This window comes from Echiichthys vipera (genome assembly GCF_963691815.1).
Source record: "Echiichthys vipera genome assembly, chromosome: 13".
In the NCBI taxonomy this organism is placed as follows: domain Eukaryota; kingdom Metazoa; phylum Chordata; class Actinopteri; order Perciformes; family Trachinidae; genus Echiichthys; species Echiichthys vipera.
Genome location: NC_139838.1, coordinates 862,661 through 887,411, shown reverse-complemented (window position 1 = coordinate 887,411; position 24,751 = coordinate 862,661). Strand labels below are relative to the sequence as shown.

General features: G+C 42.3%; 2 protein-coding genes across 2 annotated transcripts; one reads left to right on the top strand and one right to left on the bottom strand.

Moving 5' to 3' along the window:
* Positions 1-751: 751 nt before the first annotated feature.
* Positions 752-11,070, bottom strand: snapin (SNAP associated protein). The gene is made up of 4 exons (XM_083926296.1): positions 10,946-11,070; positions 6,025-6,071; positions 5,797-5,915; positions 752-3,820 (listed from the first exon to the last, which is right to left on the bottom strand). Exons 1-4 carry the CDS (start codon positions 11,059-11,061, stop codon positions 3,713-3,715), a joined length of 390 nt encoding a protein of 129 aa, XP_083782422.1. The 5' UTR covers positions 11,062-11,070; the 3' UTR covers positions 752-3,712.
* Positions 11,071-11,137: 67 nt separating this feature from the next.
* chtopa (chromatin target of PRMT1a) lies at positions 11,138-23,839 on the top strand. The gene is made up of 6 exons (XM_083926295.1): positions 11,138-11,382; positions 16,774-16,863; positions 17,954-18,104; positions 21,547-21,721; positions 21,875-22,024; positions 22,566-23,839. Exons 2-6 carry the CDS (start codon positions 16,799-16,801, stop codon positions 22,766-22,768), a joined length of 744 nt encoding a protein of 247 aa, XP_083782421.1. The 5' UTR covers positions 11,138-11,382; positions 16,774-16,798; the 3' UTR covers positions 22,769-23,839.
* The last annotated feature ends 912 nt before the right edge of the window (positions 23,840-24,751 follow it).

Here is a 24,751-nt window from a genome sequence, read left to right as displayed (position 1 = left end):
AGGGTGTCTCATGGAGACTGGATCTGATGTCAACCCAATTTAATATAATTAATTATGATCTGTGTTGATTTTCACACACTTATGTTATCAGAGATTTACAGAGTGTAGAGGCAACAAAGTGTTGAAACACAAGTGAACATAAGTAAAATAAGAACAAGCATATCCAGCATAACTGAGGTTTAACTTAAACCTGTCACAGACCCTGTTGCACTTAAATACAGAAGCCCTAAGGTTCATACATACATACATTTTATTGCCTCCGTTTTAGAGGTAATTAATTTGAGATCTGAAGAAAACAAAACAATAGTGTAGTCTATTAAACCCTTGCAGGAAGAAGAAGAAAAGAAGAATTCCTTTATTTGTCCCGCAACGGGGAAATTCAATTTTCACTCTATTATTATTCATTTTACACAGGCCCGAAATACACACATGCACAGACAGGACCTATATACATGCAATTATTGGAGAGATGTTAGAGCGAGGGGGCTGCCAGTGACCGGCGCCCCAAGCTCAACAGCACCTCGGTAGCGCCCAGGAGATGAACTCGCACCTCTCCAGCTACCAGTCCACGCCCCATTCATGGGCCACACAGGGACTCAAACCAGCAACCCTCCAGTTCCCAGCCAAGTCACCTATGGACTGAGCTACTGCCGCCCCAGGAAACATCATTCAATGTATCAATGCCAGATGAGCAGGAAAATATCGATCCCCATCACATATCTCTTCAATCAAGGCCTGACACAGGCTGAAATAGCTTTATGCCTTTTTATTACAGATAATGTTTGCATTAGTGTGCATCATCTGAGAAGACGGTTAGTAAGGCTTGAGCTTTATAAGAAGCGTGAGTGAGCCTGATGTCCTCATTAACTACATAGTTTTTTTTTTTTTTTTTTAACAAACATTATTGTCAACAATATTATATTACAACAACATAAATACCAGTACAGGGAGGAGTTTTACAATGTGCACATAAATATACATATTACAGTTTAATATAACAGTAAATAACCAACTGAAATCATCTGTTAGTGTTGTCCTAGTGTTCTTCAAGATAATAGAATCGTTTACTATGCATGACATGTAAGATGTGATGAAAATCTCAGGCCTATCACGTTATCAATCTTATTGATTATGAATTATCTCGTTATCTTGGGAAAACGGAGGAACATTATCTCCACAAGAAAACAGATCAAAAAGATGTCATTATCACAGGAAAACGATCTCACTATCTCACGGAGGAAATTAAATGTATGTATGACCCTTTAGGGCTTCCATACTTAAACCTGCCACAGTCCCAGTTTAACTTAAAACTGCCACAGACTCTTTTAAACTTGGACCGGCCACAGACCTAGTTTCACTTAAACCGATAAACAGAGCCAAGCTTCAGAAGCCATATTAAGGCAATAATTTAATCAGCATTTCATCATCTTAAATTCATAGCAAGAATGACAGGTCTCGTGTTCAGACTCATTTATGCCTTAATTTCCAGCAGGGTGGACTATCGTAACACTCTTGTCTGGTCAAAAACACCGTCAGACAACTTCAGTTCATTCAGAATGTTGCTGCCAGAGTTCTAATGAGAACCAATAGAAATGTGCATGTTACAACAGCTTCCAGTCACTTATAGAATAGATTTTAAAATGCAGTCAGCAAGTATCTGGAGTCGGAACAAAACCGTATGAAGATGCTTTTAGCTTCAATGCTGCTCACAAATGGAACCAACTTCCTGTGCCATAACCTTAACCACTTCCAAATCTAAATGAAAAAAGATGTTATCTTGTGCCTTTGATTGACTGGTTTCTCTGCATGTCTGTTTCCTCTATTCAACAGCACTTTAACTGTAGTTAATCCACTTTATTTGTATTTTATGCAAAGCAGTTTATATGTGTGGTCTTTATTCATTTTGAGGATTCCCAGGATCTCTACAATCTAATTTAAGCACAAGTTGCCTGGCTGACTTAATGGGGAGTGGAAACTAAAATGTCACCAAAAAAAAAAAATAAAGTGGTGAAATATGTACTGCTGTGTGTACATTTCATTAACTAATACGCGCTAGAAAGCCTTCATCCTTTGTTCAGAATCAGCTACTTATCACAGGTAACCGGCCCAACTTCCTTCTCATTCAGTCGGACGCTCAGCTTCTAGTGACTTCAATGGGGAAGCGTAGAGCGGGTTGTTCCACTGCAGCCAAACAAGACGCTCATTAAATATTCAGAACAATATTATACAATAACACTATCAGAAGCTCAAGCAGATATATTATGGTTTTCAGGTTGGAGAACAACTTGGAAACAGTTTCTCACAGATTCACAGGTGGAACTAAATTCATCAATAATGTTGCATTGGGTGAGCAAATTGTAAGAATTTCTTTAATCGTGCATATAACATCACTTGTGGTGTAATTGCATTCACTGGAATATTGACTAATTATACAAGAATGTGGACTGGGAATAAGAGTGGAAACATTGCAGAACACAATGCAGATCTCAATAGTATTGCCCTTATATGCCCTTTATAGCCACATGACTTCCCTACTCCAGTGCACTCATGAATGTATATATCTTAATACATCCATGAGCTTGCTACATGAAGTTGTGGTGTTCATTTTGACGCAGCAATCAGGTGTTTATCCCCTTGCCGGCTCCAGTTTAGCTAAGCTAGTCAGAGGGTAATCGATAAAGTAACAAACCCCCACTTTCACTTCTTAGAAAGCTTTTTTAGATTACGCTTGTGAATAACCATCTCCCAAAACCACAGAGTAGAAAACAGCATGAAGAATGACAGACATTTGAAAAAAAAGGACAAGGAACAGCAAAACAAGGACCTGTTTTTTTTTTGGTCCACAAGACTACTCAGGCTGTGTCATCATCTACCCCGCATGCTGAGTGACGTTACAGTTGACGTTTATTTAATATTTTGCACATGGGTATAAGAATTAATCTTATCTGTAAAATCAAAGTACAGATTCTATTGTATTTTTCTATTTTGCAGATGCCTAACACTAAGCAGATAGCAGCCTGGGGCCATAGTCACATAACATTTGATCTTAGCTCTAACTCCTAAGGAGCACTAAAAGTTCTTAGTTCAGAGTAATTTCTTCAAACCTATTCCCAAAGCCTCTGAGACAAACTTTTATTAAGGACAGGGAGGGACTCCTAAGCTAAGACTAGAGGGTGGGGTTGACCTTGTTTCTATGGATGACATCATGTTCATCCCTAAGAGAGAATGTATGACAGAAACACATCAATGGGGAAATGAATGAACAGAGTTGTACCAACTTTAATCTGCGGTGATATTGGGTGTTTTTTTATTACTTGGTGAGGTAATACCACATTCAAAATGCCATCTCCATTAAACGATACCTTTTTAAAAGCTCACCATCATTTCATCTCTTTAAAATGTTGACTGCAGCAGTCATGTTAGGTCCTTCCTCATTTACTCTGAGTAACTTAGGAGTCCTCCAGACGACTTTTATAGTCCTAACATTCTGAAATAAATGCCTCTTATTTTGTAAGGGTTACTCCTAAATCAGTAAATTAGGACCTACACTTAGCCTTTAGATGTTTAGTGAATACGGTCCCAGGATTTTTTATCGTGACATCAGACAAAGCATTTCAGGACATCAGCTTGTCATTAGACAAAAAGCTAACTAAATGTCAAAGGAAGACCCATACTCCTGGTCAGGACAGTTCACAGAGCAGGAGGTAGGGGATCAGGATTTACTGGGAGAGCGGGAGGTGAACACTCCTGAAGCCTCCAGCATGGTCTTTCTTCGTGCTGTCTCCTTGACCACATTGTGGTTGAGTCGCCTCAGACGTTCCTGGGGACAGAATATTTAGGTTATGTGGCTGTTTTGTATATTGTTTTACTGTTTGCACTCCTTTTTCTGTTTTTAATCTTGGTTGTTGATTGTGGAGGTGATGCTAGTAGGTATAACAATAGTTGTAGCAGCAGCAGCAGCAGCAGCAGCAGTATAATGTTATTAGGGGTGGCAGTGATAGTAATGGTAAGATAGTAATAATACTAGTAGAACTTGAGTATTTGTAATGGCAGTTGTACTACATACTAATAGTAGTAATGTTAGCAACAGTAATGGTGGCATCTGTGGTGGCAGCAGTAATAGTGTCAGCAGTGGTGGCAGCAGGAATAGTGTCAGCAGTGGTGGCAGCAGTAATAGTGTCAGCAGTGGTGGCAGCAGTAATAGTGTCAGCAGTAGTGGCAGCAGTAATAGTGTCAGCAGTGGTGGCAGCAGGAATATTGTCAGCAGTGGTGGCAGCAGGAATAGTGTCAGCAGTGGTGGCAGCAGGAATAGTGTCAGCAGTGGTGGCAGCAGCAATAGTGTCAGCAGTGGTGGCAGCAGCAATAGTGTCAGCAGTGGTGGCAGCAGCAATAGTGTCAGCAGTGGTGGCAGCAGCAATAGTGTCAGCAGTGGTGGCAGCAGCAATAGTGTCAGCAGTGGTGGCAGCAGCAATAGTGTCAGCAGTGGTGGCAGCAGCAATAGTGTCAGCAGTGGTGGCAGCAGCAATAGTGGCAGCAGTGGTGGCAGCAGCAATAGTGGCAGCAGTGGTGGCAGCAGGAATAGTGGCAGCAGTGGTGGCAGCAGGAATAGTGGCAGCAGTGGTGGCAGCAGGAATAGTGGCAGCAGTGGTGGCAGCAGGAATAGTGGCAGCAGTGGTGGCAGCAGGAATAGTGGCAGCAGTGGTGGCAGCAGGAATAGTGGCAGCTGTGGTGGCAGCAGGAATAGTGTCCGCTTTGGTGGCAGCAGGAATAGTGTCCGCTGTGGTGGCAGCAGGAATAGTGTCCGCTGTGGTGGCAGCAGGAATAGTGTCCGCTGTGGTGGCAGCAGGAATAGTGTCCGCTGTGGTGGCAGCAGGAATAGTGTCAGCTATGGGGGCAGCAGGAATAGTGTCAGCTGTGGGGGCAGCAGGAATAGTGTCAGCTGTGGGGGCAGCAGGAATAGTGTCAGCTGTGGGGGCAGCAGGAATAGTGTCAGCTGTGGGGGCAGCAGGAATAGTGTCAGCTGTGGGGGCAGCAGGAATAGTGTCAGCTGTGGGGGCAGCAGGAATAGTGTCAGCTGTGGTGGCAGCAGGAATAGTGTCAGCTGTGGTGGCAGCAGGAATAGTGTCAGCTGTGGTGGCAGCAGGAATAGTGTCAGCAGTGGTGGCAGCAGGAATAGTGTCAGCAGTGGTGGCAGCAGGAATAGTGTCAGCAGTGGTGGCAGCGGGAATAGTGTCAGCAGTGGTGGCAGCGGGAATAGTGTCAGCAGTGGTGGCAGCGGGAATAGTGTCAGCAGTGGTGGCAGCGGGAATAGTGTCAGCAGTGGTGGTAGCAGTTATAGTGTCAGCTATAGTGGCAGCAGGAATAGTGCTAGCAATAGCACTAGCTGTACAGAATATTGAAAATAGAATATTAAAAGCTGAATCAACAATGGAAGAGGCCAAGCCAACATTTGATGTTATGTTTATGTCAAGCTGATTAATGCAAGTCCATCATTGTCTCTCTTTTAGCCCTTTTTTTTTAGTCTCCACCAACTTTTGAAGTAAATATCTGTTTCTTTGAGTGCTGTCTGCTGCTGAGCAGGTAGTGGACAGTGGCTTTATCAGAGCAGCTACCTGCTGCTGCAGGAAATCAGGGCGATGAGAGCAGGGCTTGCAGGCCAGTTAAAGCTATTGAAAGGCCCTGCAGGGGAACTGCAGAGTCACAATGAGCGATACCTTTCACATTAAAAACAGTCATTGTACAAAATATTGATTATTGCAACTCTAAGAAGTTCCACACCAAATGGTTGCCACTGACCTGAGCATTCTGCAATATATTGTTGACTAGCACTACTCTTCGTCTTGCATTCAGCAACTTCTTTACATAAGGGTCCAGATCTAGAGCCACCTTCTGATGTTCATTTATCCGGCATAACTCTGCAAAGAATGTAGATTAAAAAGGCACACAAGACCAAACCAAAGGTAAGCATACAACACCTGAGTCAGGGATTTAACAGACAAATACAATATACATACAATAATTTACCTGTGGCCAGATTGTCTATATGTTCTCTTAATTCTACCTGGCTTTCTCTGCAAAGAAGAAAAGAATCCCATTAATCCAGAGGAAGGTACTGTCCATCCCTCTGGTCAAGTGCAGCTCAGGTGAGAAACATCTTAGAAAACGGAAGCTAAATAAAAAATATAATCTTCCGTTAAGAAAATTACAAATATTTGCATTTTGGGGGATCGTAACCAGGTTGTAAGTCAAGCTTCAAAATGCAAAAAGAAGAAACAGGAGCAAGAGACAAAAAATATAAAGTAAACAATTTATTGAAAATTGCATTTGAACTGAAACAAGCTGTTCAGCAGCTGATCAAAAGTTCAAGGCCAGAGCCTAACAAAGTCAAAATCTGCGCTAAAAATCTGACTTTCACATCATTTTCTGTCAGACATTGACACTCCTCCTCCTCCTGATGGCAAAGGTATAAAGGTTTTCTGTCTTTAAAGCTAAAATGTAAGGCTATTTCTTTGGTGTTTGGTGCAAATAAATATAATAAACATTTTATGATGAAATAAAAGGTAGTTTTTCGATGAATTCCCAAAATATAATGCTCTGTGGATAAAGCAGGTTAGATTTTACAAGGTATTGTTGCATTGATTGCAAAACATAGTTGTACTTACGTCACCAGTATGGCTATGAACAGAGGTCCGTTTCACAAAGCAGGTTCAACAAACTCTGAGTCTTACCCTGAACTCTGAGTTAATCTACTCTGAGATAGGAAACTGCTTTTTTGGTTCCAGAACACCTGATTTGAGTTAGTTTGATCAACTCGGAGTAGTTTCACCTGGAGATAAGCGCGTGCACCATAAGTATAAAAAGACAGCATCAATGGAGCCCTGATTCAACAAGTCACCATGGCAACGGGGAAGAGGAGGGCTACGCTAGCAGTGGAACTGAAAATATTAATGAACTCATATGGTGAGCTTGAGCACATTTTTTGACAAAAGTTTAACACCGCTGCAGCAGCAAAAGAGAGGGAGAGAGCGTGCAGGACATTGCTGCTCGGGTCAATGTCCAAGTTTAAATGTAGTCTTTGCAATCACAATAATATCACAGGGGGGAACTTGAGTGGTAGCCTATTAGTTTATTTCATTGAGGTGCATTCCCGCAGGGGAGAAGTGCACTTGGCAGCAGCTTAAGATGAAACATAAAAACATTGTTCAAACAGGAAAAACCTGGGCACAATCTCATGGTGACACCTCATTTTGAGCATGTTTTACATTGTAAAGTAAATATTACCGTAAGTGGCTGTTTTATATACGTTGTATAAAAAAAACTCCCATTTGCAAAAAAAACGCAGCGCAACACACAATATCTGCTGGGATGTGAGAGCATGACTTTGGTTGGTAATGTTGGAAATGTAAGGACGGATGAGGTTGTGTATGTAAATGATGGACTGTGACGTGAAACGGTACCGCTCAAAAAGGGAATTGTCTGGAAATGAAAGAACATCTATCTCTGATAATCTCCAGACAAATATTTAATTCTCTGTGCAGTAATGCTGCACCTTCATCCACGGGATCATTAACAAAAGGACATGCCTTGGTAATGAAAATAGTGGCCACCTAATATAACTTCTAATGTAGGCCTACTGACTGATTTTTGCAATGATTTTCTCAGAAAACAGATGGAACTATAGCAGAACTATACTATGGACAGGCACTAAGTTATCTCTCTCTGTGAAACAGGCTAGAGCTACCCCTCTTGCTCTGCTTTGAGTTACCTCCCTCTGTGAAACGGAAAACTCAGTTTCCCTCATTTCCGGGTTAACAGACTCAGTTTTCACTAAACCTGCTTTGTGAAACGGACCCCTGGTAAAGAAGGTGAGGGGAAGATGTTTAGATTAAATGACTGCCAAAACCATTGTTTACTAGCCGTTTTAACCAGATGAATCCCCTCTCGTTAATAGGAATATTAATATATAATATTAATTTTTTTTTTTTTGCTGACCCACTACTGCTGTTACAAAATAATTTCCCAGTCTGGGATCATTAAAGTAATTATATTCTATTCTATTTTACGTATCTCAGTTTTTAATGCAAGCTGTACGTTCAGTCCAAAATGGCGGCCACTCCGCTCTGCGACTGTGCAAAGATGTTGTATGGGCGAGTCAATGGAGTGTCGCCTTTTAGTATGATAACCTCTTTGGTTATATCCATAGAAACAGTGTGGTTTCCTCTGATGTAGTCAAGAACTGTAAGTAAACAGTGTGATAGGTTCACATTTCCATAGCCTGTTTAGAATAGTCCTCGCAGTTTCGGGTCTTATTTAATGAAACTATTACGAAATTATTACCAAAGTAAAGGCATGATCATTTTCACACACACACACACACACACACACACACACACACACACACACACACACACACACACACACACACACACACACACACACACACACACACACACACACACACACACACACACACACACACACACACACACACACACACACACACACACACACACACACACACACACACACACACACACACACACACACACACACACACACACACACACACACACACACACACACACACACACACACACACACACACATTAATCAACTCTTTGTTTCTGTTCATTGTGCTGCTGTTCCAAGCCTATTCTTTGTTAGAGGTTGTTGTCAATGTCTTTCCACTGCAGTGTAAAACATTACATGTCTCTTGCTTTAGGGTGATTGTCCCCCCTCCCTGTTCCTCCGAGGCCCAGGCCCACTTCTACTCACATTTTAGTCAGAGATGAGCATGATGATCCATCACTAGTTTCCAATAGTTTAGAATATGACCTGCACTTCACACAGCTGGGCAAAATAGTGTCCTTTTATTGTATTGCATGCATCTTAAACTTACGCAATGCATAAGTCTGCTTATGTACACTTTAATAGGATAACTGTTCAGTGCTTAAGAGTCACAGCAAATTTACAAAACATAGGCTGGTCAGATTGTACTCTCAATTATAATAATAATAATAATAATAATAATAATAGGTCATTTTTTTGGATTGACTTTGTTTACTTCTGTTACGATCAAAAAAAGACTAGCAGACAGCCTTCCATAAACGTGAGATGACGTTTCACACCCAAAATCAAATTACCAATCGCGCGAGAGCCCTTGTGGCCAATCAGAGGCGAAAAAGGCGGTACCTTCCCCTACCATCCTGGGAAAAAAATATGCATCCTGGTCTGATCTTGAGGACAGTCATGGAGGCAGGTCAGCACCCTCTACAACTACGGAGGAACAACAACGGCTCTTTTAAGAGCCACACAGTTCATCTGAGAGCTCATTTCTGTTCTTTTAAGCATTCAGATCCCTGGTTAGCATTAGCTTCACTTCACATTTAGCACAACAGCAGAGTAGAGCTGCAGGCAGCTATTCTGCTTTTTTTTTTTTAAATACAGTCTATGGCTGCTACCTAACTGCCTCTATGCTCTAAACCAGGGGTGTGGAACCCTGCACCTGGAGGGCTACTGTCCTGCATGTTTTAGGTTTCTCTCTGATCTAACACACCTGAGTCTAATTCTCAGCTCGTTATCAAGCAGCTGAAGCTTGTCAGGGGTTTGATAATCTTTAGGCTCAGGTGTGTTAGAGGAGGGATAAACCTAAAACATGCAGGACAGTGGCCCTCCACGAGCATGGGTTCCCCACCCCTCCTCTAAACATGTGATGGTCCAAATGTGATCAAGCAGCGCGCTGCTCGCATTTGTTGACATTCATGGCATCTATCGCGTGCGGTGTGAACCATGCATTCACACCTAAAGCTATGGAGGCGATTAAATCGCCTGGAACGCGAGTATCGCGTCACTTGCTCATATTAATCACATTTTTTATCATCGCTTCAATCGCAGGTAGCAGCCGAGGCGGCAAGCTGACTGAGGCTCAGCCTACTCTGCTGTTGTGCTAAATGGAAGTTATGCTAGTGCTAACAGGGACCTGAATGCCTTTAAAAGAACAGAAATTAGCTCTCAGATGAAGTGTGTGGCTCTTAAAAGAGCCGTTGTGTTGTAGTGAGATCAGGCTGTCAGTGATTTAACCACTGTAGTCGTAATGCCTGGTCACCTCCTGCGCTAGCGGCTTTCTTCTTCTTCTTCCTCTTCTTTTGGATTTCCGGCAGACTAGATGCCTAAAGGCACGTCGCTGCCACCCACAGTTTATAGTTATATGTATTATATTCTATCCACAGGAACAGACTGGTTTCCCCCAAGGACTGCAACAATAGCGGCTTTGGTGAGCCCCTGGAAGCGAACTTCAATACCACAATCTCAATGCTGATTGGCTGTCGCGGCACAGCTTCACGCGATGTCGCTTAAAAAGTTCAAATTTTTCAACTTCAAGCGACACACGCGATGAGGCGGTAGACGCGTCATCGCTGAAACGCATCGCTCTTATCGCTCAGAACGCGTCGCCCGAAGTGACATCGCGTGTCATCACGTCATTGAATGCACGGTTAGGTTCACAAAGTCAGTTGACACGGTAATGACTTTCCCTCATCTCAGCAGGTTAACATATTAGGAATGTTCCAAAGTTATGCTTTCTGAATCAGGGTCCAATGAGGCTAATGAACGACTAACCACCATTTGTGAAACAAGCTGATAGGGCTCCAAATGAAAATAAAGGAGATGATAAAACATAACGAATCCATCACAGTGGAACGTATCTATTGAAAAGCATACTGGAGAGTTAGCTCTCATGTATCAAAAAAGTAGCCTAACGTCTCGATTGTCAAGTGTAAAATAATAATTAACACCACCTGGTCGACACCTATTGGAAAGTCACGAGACAGTCAAGGGATTCTCATCAGGGCTACTACCCGCAGCTAGCACGGATGACAGCAGTGGTGTGTGATGCAGACGATGATTAAAAACGTCACTTGGAGATTAAATAAGCAATTACATTTACCTGACTGAGTACACATGCAGGTCGAGCTGCTGAATAGCTGGTCTCAGGAGGTCGAACAATCCCTCGGCAATAGCATCTTTGCCTGAGGAAGTCCCTACTATAGACCCTGACGCCATTTTAGTAAACCATCACAACCAGACAGACCGGAAGTTACGTACTCATGACGTTGGCCATAAGGCCCTCTCCATTTTCTGGACATTCAGTTTGGCTAGTAGCACCATTTTAGGGAGACGTTTTGCAAAGCCCGTCTCCAGCCTTTTATGATTATTCTGAGACCCGAATCCAACTAGAGTTTGCTCATTTGTTACAGCGCTGAGTTGGGAAGGTAGAATATTCTAGGTTATATAAAACAAGGACAAACCGTGCCGGTACCAGCTAGCTACTAAAGCTAACCCTAGCTGACTATAAGGCTTTTCTCGACCGACGCAACATTCTCTGTAAGTATAAAATGTTAAGCAAGATTATTAAAGGCTCTTGAATTGTAATTGAGCTTCTTAAATGAAAAAAAACATAAATAATGCATCCCGGAAAACCGCGGGCCGATTTTCCTGTCATTAAAAACCTGTAAAATTTGAGAAAAGTCGAATGCCCTGGAACGTCTTGTGTTGTCCTGTGAAATGTATTTCATCATTTGCCTAATTTCCTTTTCTGATGAGAATGAACTACTACTATAAGACTAAGATTTGAGATACGCTATTTCCAGTGGTATATGGAATAGCAGGTAGAAATGTCATGATACCAAAAAATCAGTAGCTGGTGCCAATACCAGTGAAATTACACGAGTCTCAATGCCAATTCGATACCACTGTACAGACTATAACTTAACAGAACACATTACAACCATGGGTCGTAGTGCAACAGTTTAAGATAAATACATACATACACACCTAATGAGGCTTAAAATTTTATTCTATCTTTCCAGTGGCAGCAAGTGATGGGTAGGAAATGTATTTTATTTTCCTTTATGGCAGCAATATTTACTCTTTGTGTACTTTTTTTCTACTCCTAAAAAACAGTTTTGGACCATTGGCATTGAAGACATCCCAAACAATATTAAAATGTATCTGACCAAACCGTAGATCTCTATTGTCAGAAGCAGTGGTGTGCACAGACCTTTTGAAGGGCAGGGGCAAAAAGGAAAAAAAGGAGCACATTAAGCATGTCCTCACCACCGAAGAGGGCACTGAAGCACGCATTTTTGCTCCTAGAGGACACTTTAGCGTACATTTTGGCTCCAAGAGGGCACTATAGCATGCGTTTTGGCTCCAAAAGGGCACTATAGCATGCGTTTTGGCTCCAAAAGGGCACTATAGCATGCGTTTTTGGCTCCAAAAGGGCACTGAAGCGCACATTTTGGCTCCAAGAGTGCACATAAGCACACATTTTGGCTCCCATGAGAACACTTTAGCACACGTTTTGGCTCCTTATCGGTGGCTCTCGTTCACATCGCATGCTGTTAGGACCCAGAGTTAAAGATTTTCCGGAAATAATTAGCTGGCCTCATTCATCCGTCAGCTCGGTCCATTTTGCCGGCTCCACACTCAAATGTGTACTGCTTAACTTCTTTAAGATCGTTTTCAAATATTTAAAACCAAATCTTACAATTTTGTCACTCTGTTTTATGGAGACAATACATATGTCCATCTCTCTCCAGCGACCATATGTCAGAAGAATATGTTCATTTAAAAAAGAAAGAATGCGCTCATCCCTGTACATGATGAAGAGGTAATGTACAAAAACGTAATTGTAGTTCGTCTCAATTTCTTATGTGTATTTTAATTTTTTTATTATTATTGTTTCTTCCCCAAGCTCATTAAATAATTCGGTTTGCACATAATTAGACAGGGTTGGTCGTAAACCGGAACCAAACTAATTTTTTTTAGGCCAAGATGCAGTATTTTATAGACATATTGGTGGCAAGAATTAATGTTACAAAATGAACATAAACAAAAACACAAAAGCATTTAGTTGATAAGACTGACTCTAATGTAAAGATGCGTGGTACCTGATTAGTTGAGACTGCATTACTACAAGGTACAGGCTAACGTTAAACCTACAGCACGTATGCTACATAACATAAGGCATTATTGAAGCAGATGTGTCCGTGAGCCAAAAAAAAATCACCAGACAGAAGGAACACAATTATACAAGCAATAATTGGAGCCAGAATGCAAATACAGTTTAAATCAGTGTATTGCACAATGACCTACACTCGGCATCATTTAGAGCGTGCTCACATTGTCCTTTTTGGCCGCGGCCAAAACCGTTTTTTCAGCTAAAGTCTAGTACCTTTAAGCCATGTGAGAGCGTGCTCACACTGTCCTCCCGGACCGAGACCCGGACTTTAGGGTACATGTCCCCCCTCCCTCTCCCCCCCGCGCCCCAGCCCCGTTTGTACTCACACTGCCAGGGCCGGCCAATGCTTCTTGCTGTCCATACGCCATCACGCCGTAACACGTCACGCGCATTGATCGCGTGTGTGTGGCTTTGTTTACAAATCTTTCCACAGACGTCGGAGTTTTTGTGCGTCTTGTCGACAGTTTTTTAATATTTTCATCCGACCAAATCTGCAGTAAACACTCCACCTCCGCACCACAACAACGTGAACCTTTCACCGCCATTGTTGTTGTTGTTAAATGTCCGCGCATGGTCCGTCCTTCTATTTACATGTCCGAACAGGCGGACATAACGCTACTGCCGTAGGGCTCGTGCTCGTGCTCGTGCTCGTACATGTGCAAACGGCTCCGCTAAAGCCCACCTCTTTCAAGCGGGCCGTGGACGGTCCGCTGGCCGCAGTTGAGCGCGGAGCGGGTGCACTCACATGGCTTAAAGGTACTAGACTTTAGCTGAAAAAACGGTTTTGGCCGCAGCCAAAAGGACCATGTGAGCGGGGGGGAGAGGGAGGGGGGACAAGTACCCTAAAGTCCGGGTCTCGATCCTGGAGGACAGTGTGAGCACGCTCTTAATGTCTTTTATTGTCCAAAAGGTCCAAATAATGTTCCCCAATAGGAACAGTCCAAAGTTAAATCAAAAATCACTTTATGGTTTCAAGCACAACAAAGTAAAGAAAGAATTTTAGTTTGTTTAATTCTGTTTTGGTTGTTTTTTTGTAGGAGTAAATCCTCTTCTCAAACAAAATAATAAAGGATCTCTGTGACAGTAATGACTATTCATGCATGAGCCCACTCAGAGATTAAATGGTATTAGTGCTACAGAGTTAGGAAGGTAAATTCTGCTTGATGTCTGATCCGACTTGAACGAGTATTTGCGTTCACGCATACCCGCCAGGTAATGTCTAGATCATTTCAGATTTGCAGTGAATGTGTGAAAAGGGCTTAGGGCTTTTAATGTGAAAGGTAATGCAGAATGAGTGTAACTGGTAACTTTGTCAAGGCAGGTTTTTCTTTTCGGAGTCGCGGCCGCGGCCGCTGCCTCGAAGACCTTCAACCTCTTTACATGGGGCGACTGCTCTAACCACTAAGCCAGAGGCCGCCCCTTAACCCGAATATTATGGGGTTTTTAAACTGCATGTAAACATACTGGCCCTCATTTATCAATCTTGTGCGAAAACGCAGATCTGAGCGCAGAATTGGTCGTTGGAAAGGACCCACGTGTGATTTATGAAACATTCGTATCTGACCAATCTCAGCGTACGAATAAGCGGGCCTTGATAAATGCGGCGGCTGAATTTGATCGTTATTTACATGTTACGCCCTTAAATATTCCTGTTTCGGAGGCCTCACCCACTGAGGTCAAACATGGAAAGGAGAAACGCTGGGAAGAAAAGACACTTGCATCCTGACATTCGAGATGGAGCAAAATAAAGATGTGCTTTTTGGCAGTCTTAAGAGTGGAATAAAAGGGGCCCATAAAAACGCTGTATCTAAAAGAATAACGGAGGCAATCAACCCGAAGCAGCGCCCCACAGACCCGTGTGCTTGTGTGCGCACTGCTGAACCTGCGCTCCTGCTCTGTAGCGGGGTTTGCCAGCGGGGTTATTAGGTATTCTGTTGGGGGATAACCTTTGTCACCTAGAAGAACCACCTTGTTTGATTTAATGCAATTTATCGAGGGTAGCCACTAACTGAGGAGATGACTTTGGCTCTGCAGTGCGCCTTGCTGCAGCCGCGCGCCAACACATTCATTCATATATTCATCTTCAACTGCTTGTCCCTGTCGGGGTTGCGGGGGGCTGGAGCCGAGCTGTTTTGAAATATAAAAGAATCGTGTGTGTCCCCCTGGCCTTGGTGCCTTCAGACGCACGAGTACAATCAATTACTCCAACCTTAATTTTTTTTTTTTTATTCGTTTTAATCATCCGTCCTGATCTGTTCTTAATATGTGACTGCTTATGCTTAATGACAGCTGAGGTTTGTTAATTATTTTCAGCCAGATTTTGCTGTGCTGCACCGCAAGTACACAGGCTGAAATTTGCGTACACGATCTCAGACCTGACGTGAGATTTGGTTGTAGCTCCCGCTCACGTCCAAATTGATAAATGCTGAAGTTTGCCAGGAAATGGTCGTACGCACGTTTTTCTGCCATACGTTCGTTTGATAAATGAAGGCCACTGACTGATGGCATACATACCATCTGATGTAATCTAACCATTCACAACCACATTCCTCTCCAATGCGCAGCATCGAATTGTATGACTTAATGTACTAATAAAATTGATTGATCTCAGTGTCATACTAATTTAATAATAATAGTTAAAGGGAAATTCCGATGTAAAATAATCCCAGGCTCTTTTTTTAGGAAAATACACTCATCAAATAAGCCAGTGAGAAAAAAAATTTTGTGCACTAACAACTAACGAAGAAATCCGGGACAGTCGCTTACAGCCAAATGCGGCTAACACTGATAAGCTCGGGGCGGCGAGTTGCTCCAAATAACACCAAACTTCTACAGTAGCATGATAAGAGTCCTTACACATTAACCGAAGCACCAACAATGTAGTAGTGTAGTGTTTTGAAAGATTTACCAACTTAACCTGTACCAGCTCCTCTCATAGTAAAGTCCATTCAAGTAGATCACAAATGTAAACCAAAAGGGAGGAGCCCATTGATGATTTTTTCCAGCAAAACACGTAAACCTTGTGGTTTGATGAAATATAAGTTAATAATAGATGGTAAAAGGTTTGTAAAAGTCCCACAGTATCTTTCCTGCAGCACCGAAACGTCACGCAGATCTCAGGGGTAAGGGGCACGTGTTGCCGGAAGACTCACAGGGAAGTGGACTACCCTGCAACTTGAAGTGAAGAGAGACAGAATTTGTGTTTGTATCTTTACCGTCCGCGAAACAAAAATGAATGCTTCCAACCCTGAAACTTTTCAATGGCTGCCATTGCGGTGCTCTGATAAACTAGTGGTTTATTGTTTTGAATCTCGACATTGAGATGCCGATCGACATGCTTAGGCAGAGGGATTACCGTGTCTTCAGCAAACATCTGACCCAACGAGCCCAAAGAAGGCATGCTTGAGGAAGAATGCCATTCCACGAGTGCAGCAACTGACTACAGATAGACTAGAGATATTTCACCAAACTATCACAAACTACAAGGTTTACGTGTTTTGCTTTTGCTAAAACCTTAAATGGGCTCCTTCCCTTTTGGGTGACATTTGTGATCTACTTGAACAGACTTTACTATGAGAGGAGCTGGTGCTGGTCGAGTAGGTAAGTCTTTCAAAACACTTATAGACTGCAATGCCATGTTGAGTCAAATGTCCCCCCTGATACTGTATGTTATTGCGACCTAAATTTAGCTTACTTTCCTTTTTATGACTATCAACTGACCTTGTCTTATATTCTGTCCCATCTGTTTGTAGGAGCCTGCAAGCGAAGTCTGTCAAAATGAGCGCAGCCTCCTCTCAAAAAGTTGTCCTGAAAAGTACCACCAAAGTGTCCCTAAATGAGCGGTGAGACGCCACGCACCCTGTCAGCAGTTAGACACCAGATGCAAGGGGCCAGCCTTGGCTTGTGATGGTTCTAGTGCTCCCTACGGAAGGCTACATATGGGGACCGGACCCGTCATGGATGCTATTCTGACTGTCCCCAGTGTGTGCACTGCTCACTCAACTTTGTTGGTCCTGTGAACATTTCTTGATGCACCAGCAGAGTTAATTGGGATTGTCACATGGCATAGAATGGGCTGGCGCAGGCCAAATATCTTGTATGAGCAGTGCATACATATACCCACGGGAGAGGTAGTGGTCATACTGGGTGAGCCTTGGTTAGCCTATGTTGGACTAAACCACGGTCCTACAAATGCTCTGGCACTCCTACTCCCTGTTACTTAAACATCATAGTATACACCTATAGAGGGGAGAGTAAGGCTTAAGCTAAACAAAGAAGATGGGGCACCTCTTAATCCTTTCTGCTGCTCTCAAACCAGTGGAAGTGAAGCACATTCTCCTTTATCCTGTTCTGTCATTCTTTCTCCTCTGCTCCAAGTCTATAATGACCAGGTACCCAGTCCTAGCTTGGACGTGACAAAGAGCCCCCCCCCCCCCCCCCCATCTCTCCTTCCCTCCGAACCTGTCAGTGGTTTAAGGACAAGTCACGGTCCATGTTGTAAGTGGCTGGGTGGCCAAGCACTGCTCACGCCCAGGGCCTCTGCTACGGCAGCATGAGGACACCCCAGCCAGTCAGCTGGAGGCCTGTAAGTGGCAGATTGTGCTCTTCTTCTGGCACCTTCTCTCTGCTTCTGTCCTTCAGCCTGTCTTTGCACCAAGTTTTTTTCTTTATCTTAGTTTGCTTTTCTTCTTGTGCTTGTTTGAAAACGCATGTTAAAATCTTTTTCAAAATGATGGATTGTCATAGGATTGGTTGAGAAAATGAGTGCCAATAAGTGGAACATAAGTTTTGCATACAAAAGAGCGACCACAGTCTGGGGTTTCATCCATGATATAAGAAATTACTTGATGTGGAAACCTGCTTCCTCCCCATCTGTATATCCCCTGTCCCCTTCTTTTACTTCCTCCCTGTGTTTCCCTCCCACCTCTAAAGCTTCACTAACATGCTGAAGAACAAGCAGCCCACTGCGGTTAGCATTCGAGCCACCATGCAACAGCAGCATTTGGCCAGTGCCCGCAATCGCAGGCTGGCCCAGCAGATGGAGAACCGGCCCTCGGTGCAAGCTGCTCTGAATCACAAGCAGGTAAGAGCAAAGATCAGACAATCTCAATGTCAGTCGAGACACCATAGACTGACCTGCACCAATACTATATTTGTGTAAAGAGTTTATGTATGTTAGTTAAACTCAATACTTATTTGTGTAAGACAAGACTAAAATTAGGGAAAGGAATTTGGTTCTGTTTGATCACGTAACCCGATAACCTGATTGAACCTTGATCTGAGGTAAGAAAGTGTATACTTGTCATCACCCAAGAATCTGCCAGTCATCTGTGTCACTTAACATGCCAGGCAACTTAACATACGGGATTAAGTTACGTGAAACTTAAAGGAACAAGTTTAAAGTAAGCAACCTCTTCGTGAAGGAACAATGCTTTGTTGGTGATCTGATTAGCCTGTTTGTGGCTAGCTAAATTAAGTTGCTGTAGAGGGTCTACTTGCACTTATCATTCGTATGGTGCCCAAGCACAAATTACGGCTAAACTCTAGCTCGTTTGACACTGAGTACAACTGTTCCATGCCTAGGAACGGTACACTTCCCAGCCACTGCCTGGTTAAGAGGGGTGGGCTTTAGTAAAGCACGATTGCTCGTGTATGAGAATGCGAGCTGTTGTGAACATCTTCTCAATGAAACATCTTTGATGCGACGTCCCAGCTCTTTTGACCAATCAGAATCAAGATAACAATGACCTGCTTTTCGATGAATGAAGACAACTTTTTGCGGTGCTAAATTACAATTTCAGGTAACTTTTCTTCTGCCGTCTATATAATACGCTGTTTAACTAACTGGACCCGATACAGTAATATTAACTGAAATAGTTAGTCTGTAAGTAGTCAGGTAACTTTAAAGTATTAGTTAAATTTTCATCCAGCTAATTGTCTTTTTAAGTTACCATCTACCAAAGAGTGAGGTGAAACAATGGTGAATCATCGTATGACCCGCTAAAGAAAGCAATTTTACTGAGCTGAGTATTCCAATCTGTGTGTCTGTGGAGACATTCCCTCCCTAGATGTAAATAAGCCGCCATGTTAGTGAGGCTGCTGACAGCGGCAAGTCTGCCAGCCCAGATCATCACTAGGTTAAACTGCATTCACTTGTAATCGGGAACTTTCACCTTCCGAGTCAGGCTTGTAGTAAGGGCTGAAGTGTAATAGGAACGTGTGCGTGTGTGGACCTAATAATAGGGGAACATTATTAGGTGAAGAGTGAAGACTTAAGTATTGAATAACGTTGAAACAATTTACTAAATGATAGTTTCTAGGGGAAGACAAGACTCATTCAGAAAACCTGATGATTGCACTAAACTTTGTATTGTGAGGATAGTAAAACATAAAGATAATTTAATTTAATTTCAGATCCTTGGTGTTTGGTAAGAGTAAATGAAAAATATCTCACAAAATTCCCCTCACTTTGACTTTTTTATGACTTTTTCCCAAGCCCCCACCACAGCAACTTCCTTGTTGATCCAATACAGAAGTTTTTAACCAAAAGCAAGTTTACAATAGGGCAGTTTCTCATTAACCCCCCATGTTTCACTGCATCATTAAACCTGTTTTAAGGCCTGGGACAAATCAACATTCTTGACTGTATTTTATTTTGGGTCATATCTCAATGACAACACTGAGGGGGGTGAATTTTTTTGTACCAGGTTTTGTAATAGGGGGCGTGGCCTCTTGAGTGACAGCTAGCCGCTGGCCCTCACTTCTCCTCAGAGGCTAGTTGTCAGGATTAGCATGCTAACTCCGTCATCTCGACCATGACTGCGGCCATTCGTGTGGTGGTGTTACCATAAGTGACAAGATGGTTTGCTCTTCAATCAACTGTACACACAAATGGTTTAGGAACACATGTTAGCTCTGTTATGCTAGTTAAATAGCCGCACTTGCACAATGACTTTCAATAAAGCCTGCTATCTAGGGCATATACATTAAATGTTAATCTGGAGCAGTGGGAGAATTCGGGTCTATGAGCATGGTACTGTGTTGAATATCAGTTTAAATCATAGATCATAAATGCTGGCTGCCTGCTCTTGACTCTCGGAGCTGGTGTGTTCTCCGCTAAGACTGACATAGTCTGACACAGGAGCGCTTGCACTTGACTCTGCTAGAGACTGACCTCCACGACTACACCACCCTTCCATTTTGTGGGAAATTGGATCCAAGGATCCATTTGAAAACGGTTTTACAAATATAAATTGTAGATCGGCAATACATCGTGTAACTGCAGGTGATACTATAAAGAAGAAATGTAATATAAGTTGAGACTAACATTTTGTTAAGGTTTTTTTTTTTTGCCAATATCACTGACCTTTATAAACATAATGTTATATTATTTATAAGTGATGAATTGTACTATTTTTTGCATTTGAGCATCTTCTCCATGTTAATGTTTAATATGATCCTGAATTCTGAGGCACTTTGTAAAGTCAGTTTCCATGACATGGATGAATTATTGATTATCCTGACATCAAATAATAATTATGATTAAGATCTTACTGCCATTATTGTTCGCGTTATAGTGATGAATCAGCAAGGAGCTATAAATAGCCCAGTCATGCATAATAGGGTTGTCCCAAAAAAAAAAAGAATACTCGGAAAAATAATACAAAAAATTAGTATAGCATTAGATACTGAACACTGGTTCAATCGTGTTAATAACACTGAGCTGACTGAACACAGCTAGAGCTGCTGCTGGAGGACCTTCAGGCTAATAATGCTAGCGGCTAGTGTCTAATAAGAAACATTAACAGCAGAGCTAATCAGCTAATGTCATCAGCCCTGCCCGTCTAGCGTTAAGACACGTTAATTTAACAGGATGACACAATAACGTGTCTGAACGGTCGACCAACTGCAAGAGAGAAACAGTGGCAGCTGCTATACCAACTCTATTTAATCAGCAGAGATAATATGGAGCCAGGTCAGCAGAAACACAGAAAATAAACAGGACTGTAGCTGAATACATTAGCATGGAGCAGATCCCTGTTTACACTGTTCAGAAACCTGACTAACAACAACTAATCCGCCAACTGAATCCAAGGTTTAACCTCCTTCATAGAATCATTTAATGTCCACACAAATCCCTGAGCTCTACAGCACAAAAAAACAAATATTTGTCATACTTAATCCATTATGACAGCTGCTCTGTTAGAGAATCTCACTGCAACAGTCGGTGAAATCACACTTCCTTTGCCTTATTTCTCATTGACACAAGTATCAATATGCAAATTGTTGTTTAAGGGGGTTTCTATATCATTGGTGAATTGTGGGTGTGGAAATCAGGCTCATGCAAGTACCCCTGGCTGTACAGGGATTGAGATTTATAAACCTGAATCAGGTGCACATAAAACTTTTTTGATGCAGGGCTACTTTCATTGGAACGTGGCCTTGATTGAATTCCTGTAACCATCTGTAGGATGACACACTTTCTCATTTAAGTCATTATTGCATCCTTGAATAACTTGTCTCAGAGTCTGAAGCAGCGCCTGGGGAAGAGCAACATCCAGGCCAGGCTGGGTCGGCCCGTCGCGGCTCTGATGCGTGGGGGACCAGCTGGAGGCAGAGGAGGATTACGGGGGATGACCAGGGGCGGCCTCCGAGGACGAGCCAGAGGGGGAGTAATGAGGGGAGCTCTGTCCCTGAGAGGTGTGTATCCACAACTTTTACATAGTATCTCACCTATGAATATGGCTTCGATTCCACCTGCAGGGCTTCATTCTCATGGCTGTAGATTGTTCATCATCTTTACTGGTTGTCTTGAGTTTGCATTGAGTGATGATATTACTTTTTGTTGCCCAGGGAAGCGAGTGTCTTCAACAGGTGGCCCCATGCGAGGCCGTGGCTCTGTTGGCCGTCTGGCAATGCGTAGAGGAGGACGCCACCGTGGAGGAGCTGCTGGCAGAGGAGGAGTACTGTCCCGAGGAGCAGCACGAGGAGGCGTAGCCAGAGGTCGGGGGGGAAAGTGATACATTCTCTTCTCTAATTAAAGATATAATCCGTAACATTTTCATCTAGTTAATTGTCTGTTAACTTCCTCTCTATCTAAGAGTGAGTTAAACAATGGCGATTGATCATATGACCCACTAATGAAAGCACTTGTTGCCTCTTTGCTGAGTATTCACATCTGTGTGTCTGTGGAGACATTCCCTCTCTAGATGTAAATAAGCCTCCATGTTAGTGACTCTGCTGACAGGGGTTGGTCTGTGTGTTTGTGTGAGAGTGAGTGAGACTGGAAGTAGAGGTGAATGTGTGTCAATAAAGTTTACAGTTAAAACACAGCAACTGTGACCTTGACAAGATGGAGGTTTTGAAAGAACAGGCTCACCTGCAGTTACATCTTACCACCAAAGGGGCCGCTTGAAACAATGCATGGAAATTCTTACGGATTATGACTTGTAATTGTACTTTTAACTTTAAACTATTGATAATAAATAGACGTTGAATTGATTGGTGCTACTAAGTCACTATTGCTGTGTATGTTGGTTGACAGGTCGTGGTGGACTGCGTGGGCGTGGTGGTTTTGCCGGTCGAGGTGGTCGCGGTCGCGGGCGGGGTCGAGGTGTTAGCCGACCGGCTGTGACCCGTGAACAACTGGACAACCAGCTGGACGCCTACATGTCAAAGACCAAAGGTCACCTGGATGCAGAGCTGGACGCCTACATGGCCCAGGCAGACCCAGACAGCATGGAGTGACGCTGAAGGACTCTGAAGTAGACACACGGAGAGTCACTACAGAGCTGCACAGCTGAACTTACACTTACAGTGTAGACTTCCACCAGATTACTGGACTGAGAAATGATCGTTTGTAATTTAGATGAGTGGTAACAGTCCAGGACTCTTAGCTTTGGAACAACAAGAAATCAAGGTTTCACTTGAATGTGCTTCGGCCGCCATACAATTCTTCATCAACATGCTCCTGCAAACCCCTTTTGAATCTGGAATAACCGTTTTTTGTTGTTTGTTGTTTTTTATTTTAATTTTTTTAAATGGGATTTTAGCATTAGTGTGCTCAGACCATTGGGAAATAATTCATTAGCTTATTTTGAAAACATTTGCAATGCAAGACTTTTCTAAATTATTTGTTAAAAGAATGTAAGCAAAGAGGTTTTAAGCCAAGTATCCATTTATCATTGTTTTGTATTTAAAAGTGTTCTATAGTTTTTTGTTTCTCTGTATCTTCCACCTCTCAGTATCCTTTGGTGGACTGCTGACATTGTTAACTTGTTCTTGAAAGCATTTGTAAGACATTTTCCAAAGCAAGTAAAATAGGTTTTGATTAAAATGGAAATGGTTTGCCTAATTGTCAATAGTGTGAATTTGAAATGCCCTGGAGAAAAATGTCGACCGCAGATAAAATGGAGTGAGTTGAAATGTTGTGTATCTCGGAGTGAATAATTAAGTTTGCCATTAATGGTGAGACCTACAATTCCCCCACGAGCAACAGCAAGTCGAACTATATTTTAATTATTATAATAATCATTTTAGATAAACATGAGGCAAAATATTTGCTTTAATTTAGAGAAGTTCACAAGCGAATGGACCCCTGGAAGTAATGTATACTTGTAGCCCATGGTCTGTTGCATATGTCTATAGGTAAAGAGTGTTATTTTAGTTTTATTGCAATCGTTTTAGAGGTCTGAAAAGGTAAAACCAGTTATTGTCAATCGACAAACTAAACCTCCAACCCAAACTAGATGAAATGTATACTCGGAGCACAAGGAGCATTTGTTCGGTCCAGGGCTAAATGGATAAAAGAGGGAGAGAAAAACACAGCATATTTTTGTGGTTTGGAAAGAAGACAAAAAAATATCGATCCCTGACAATTAATAAAGAAATCACAGATGAAAAGTTAATCTCTTGGGAACTCTTAACGTTTTATAGCCAGCTTTACAGCTCTAACTTTTCTGAAGAGGATTCTCCTACATTTTTAAAGGATATAGCAAAATACATTCCCCAAATCGATGACAACTATAAAAAAAACGTGAAAATGAAATAACAATCGCAGAACTTGATACAGTAATAGGATGTGTCTCTCTCAATAAAGCCCCCGGCTCAGATGGTCTCACGGGAAACTTTTACAGACACTTCTGGGAAGACATAAGAATATTACTGTATCGAGCATTCTTAGAAATTTCCAGGACATGTATGCTCCCACCCACAATGAGACATGAGGTTATCCAAAGCCAAATAAAGACCCCAGATTTACAGAAAACAGAAGGCCTATTACTCTAAGAGATTCAGATTACAAGCTCCTAACCTACATTTTCACGAGCCATCTTCAAACAGGGATCTCACATTCTATTGCAGAAACACGATCGGGCTTCTTAAAAGGTAGATCAACCCACAATAATATAAGGCTGGTAATGGACATAATCCAATACAGAAATGTCGTTGAAGATAATGTTTTTATTGTTTAATGTTTTTTATTTTATTCTTTTCTTAGATCTCTACAAAGCATTTGATTCAGTGGAACATCCATTTATAATGATGGTGCTTGAACATTTTGGGTTTGGAGTTGACTTTAGAAATCTAATTAGGGGATTATACCAAAATATTAACAGTTGTGTCATGTTACCCAACGGGACTACTCCCAGCCCTAAGAGTGATGTGGGAGTCCCCCAGTGTGTCCCATCTCACCTTATTTGTCTCTATTAGTCACTAAAATGTTAGCAATTT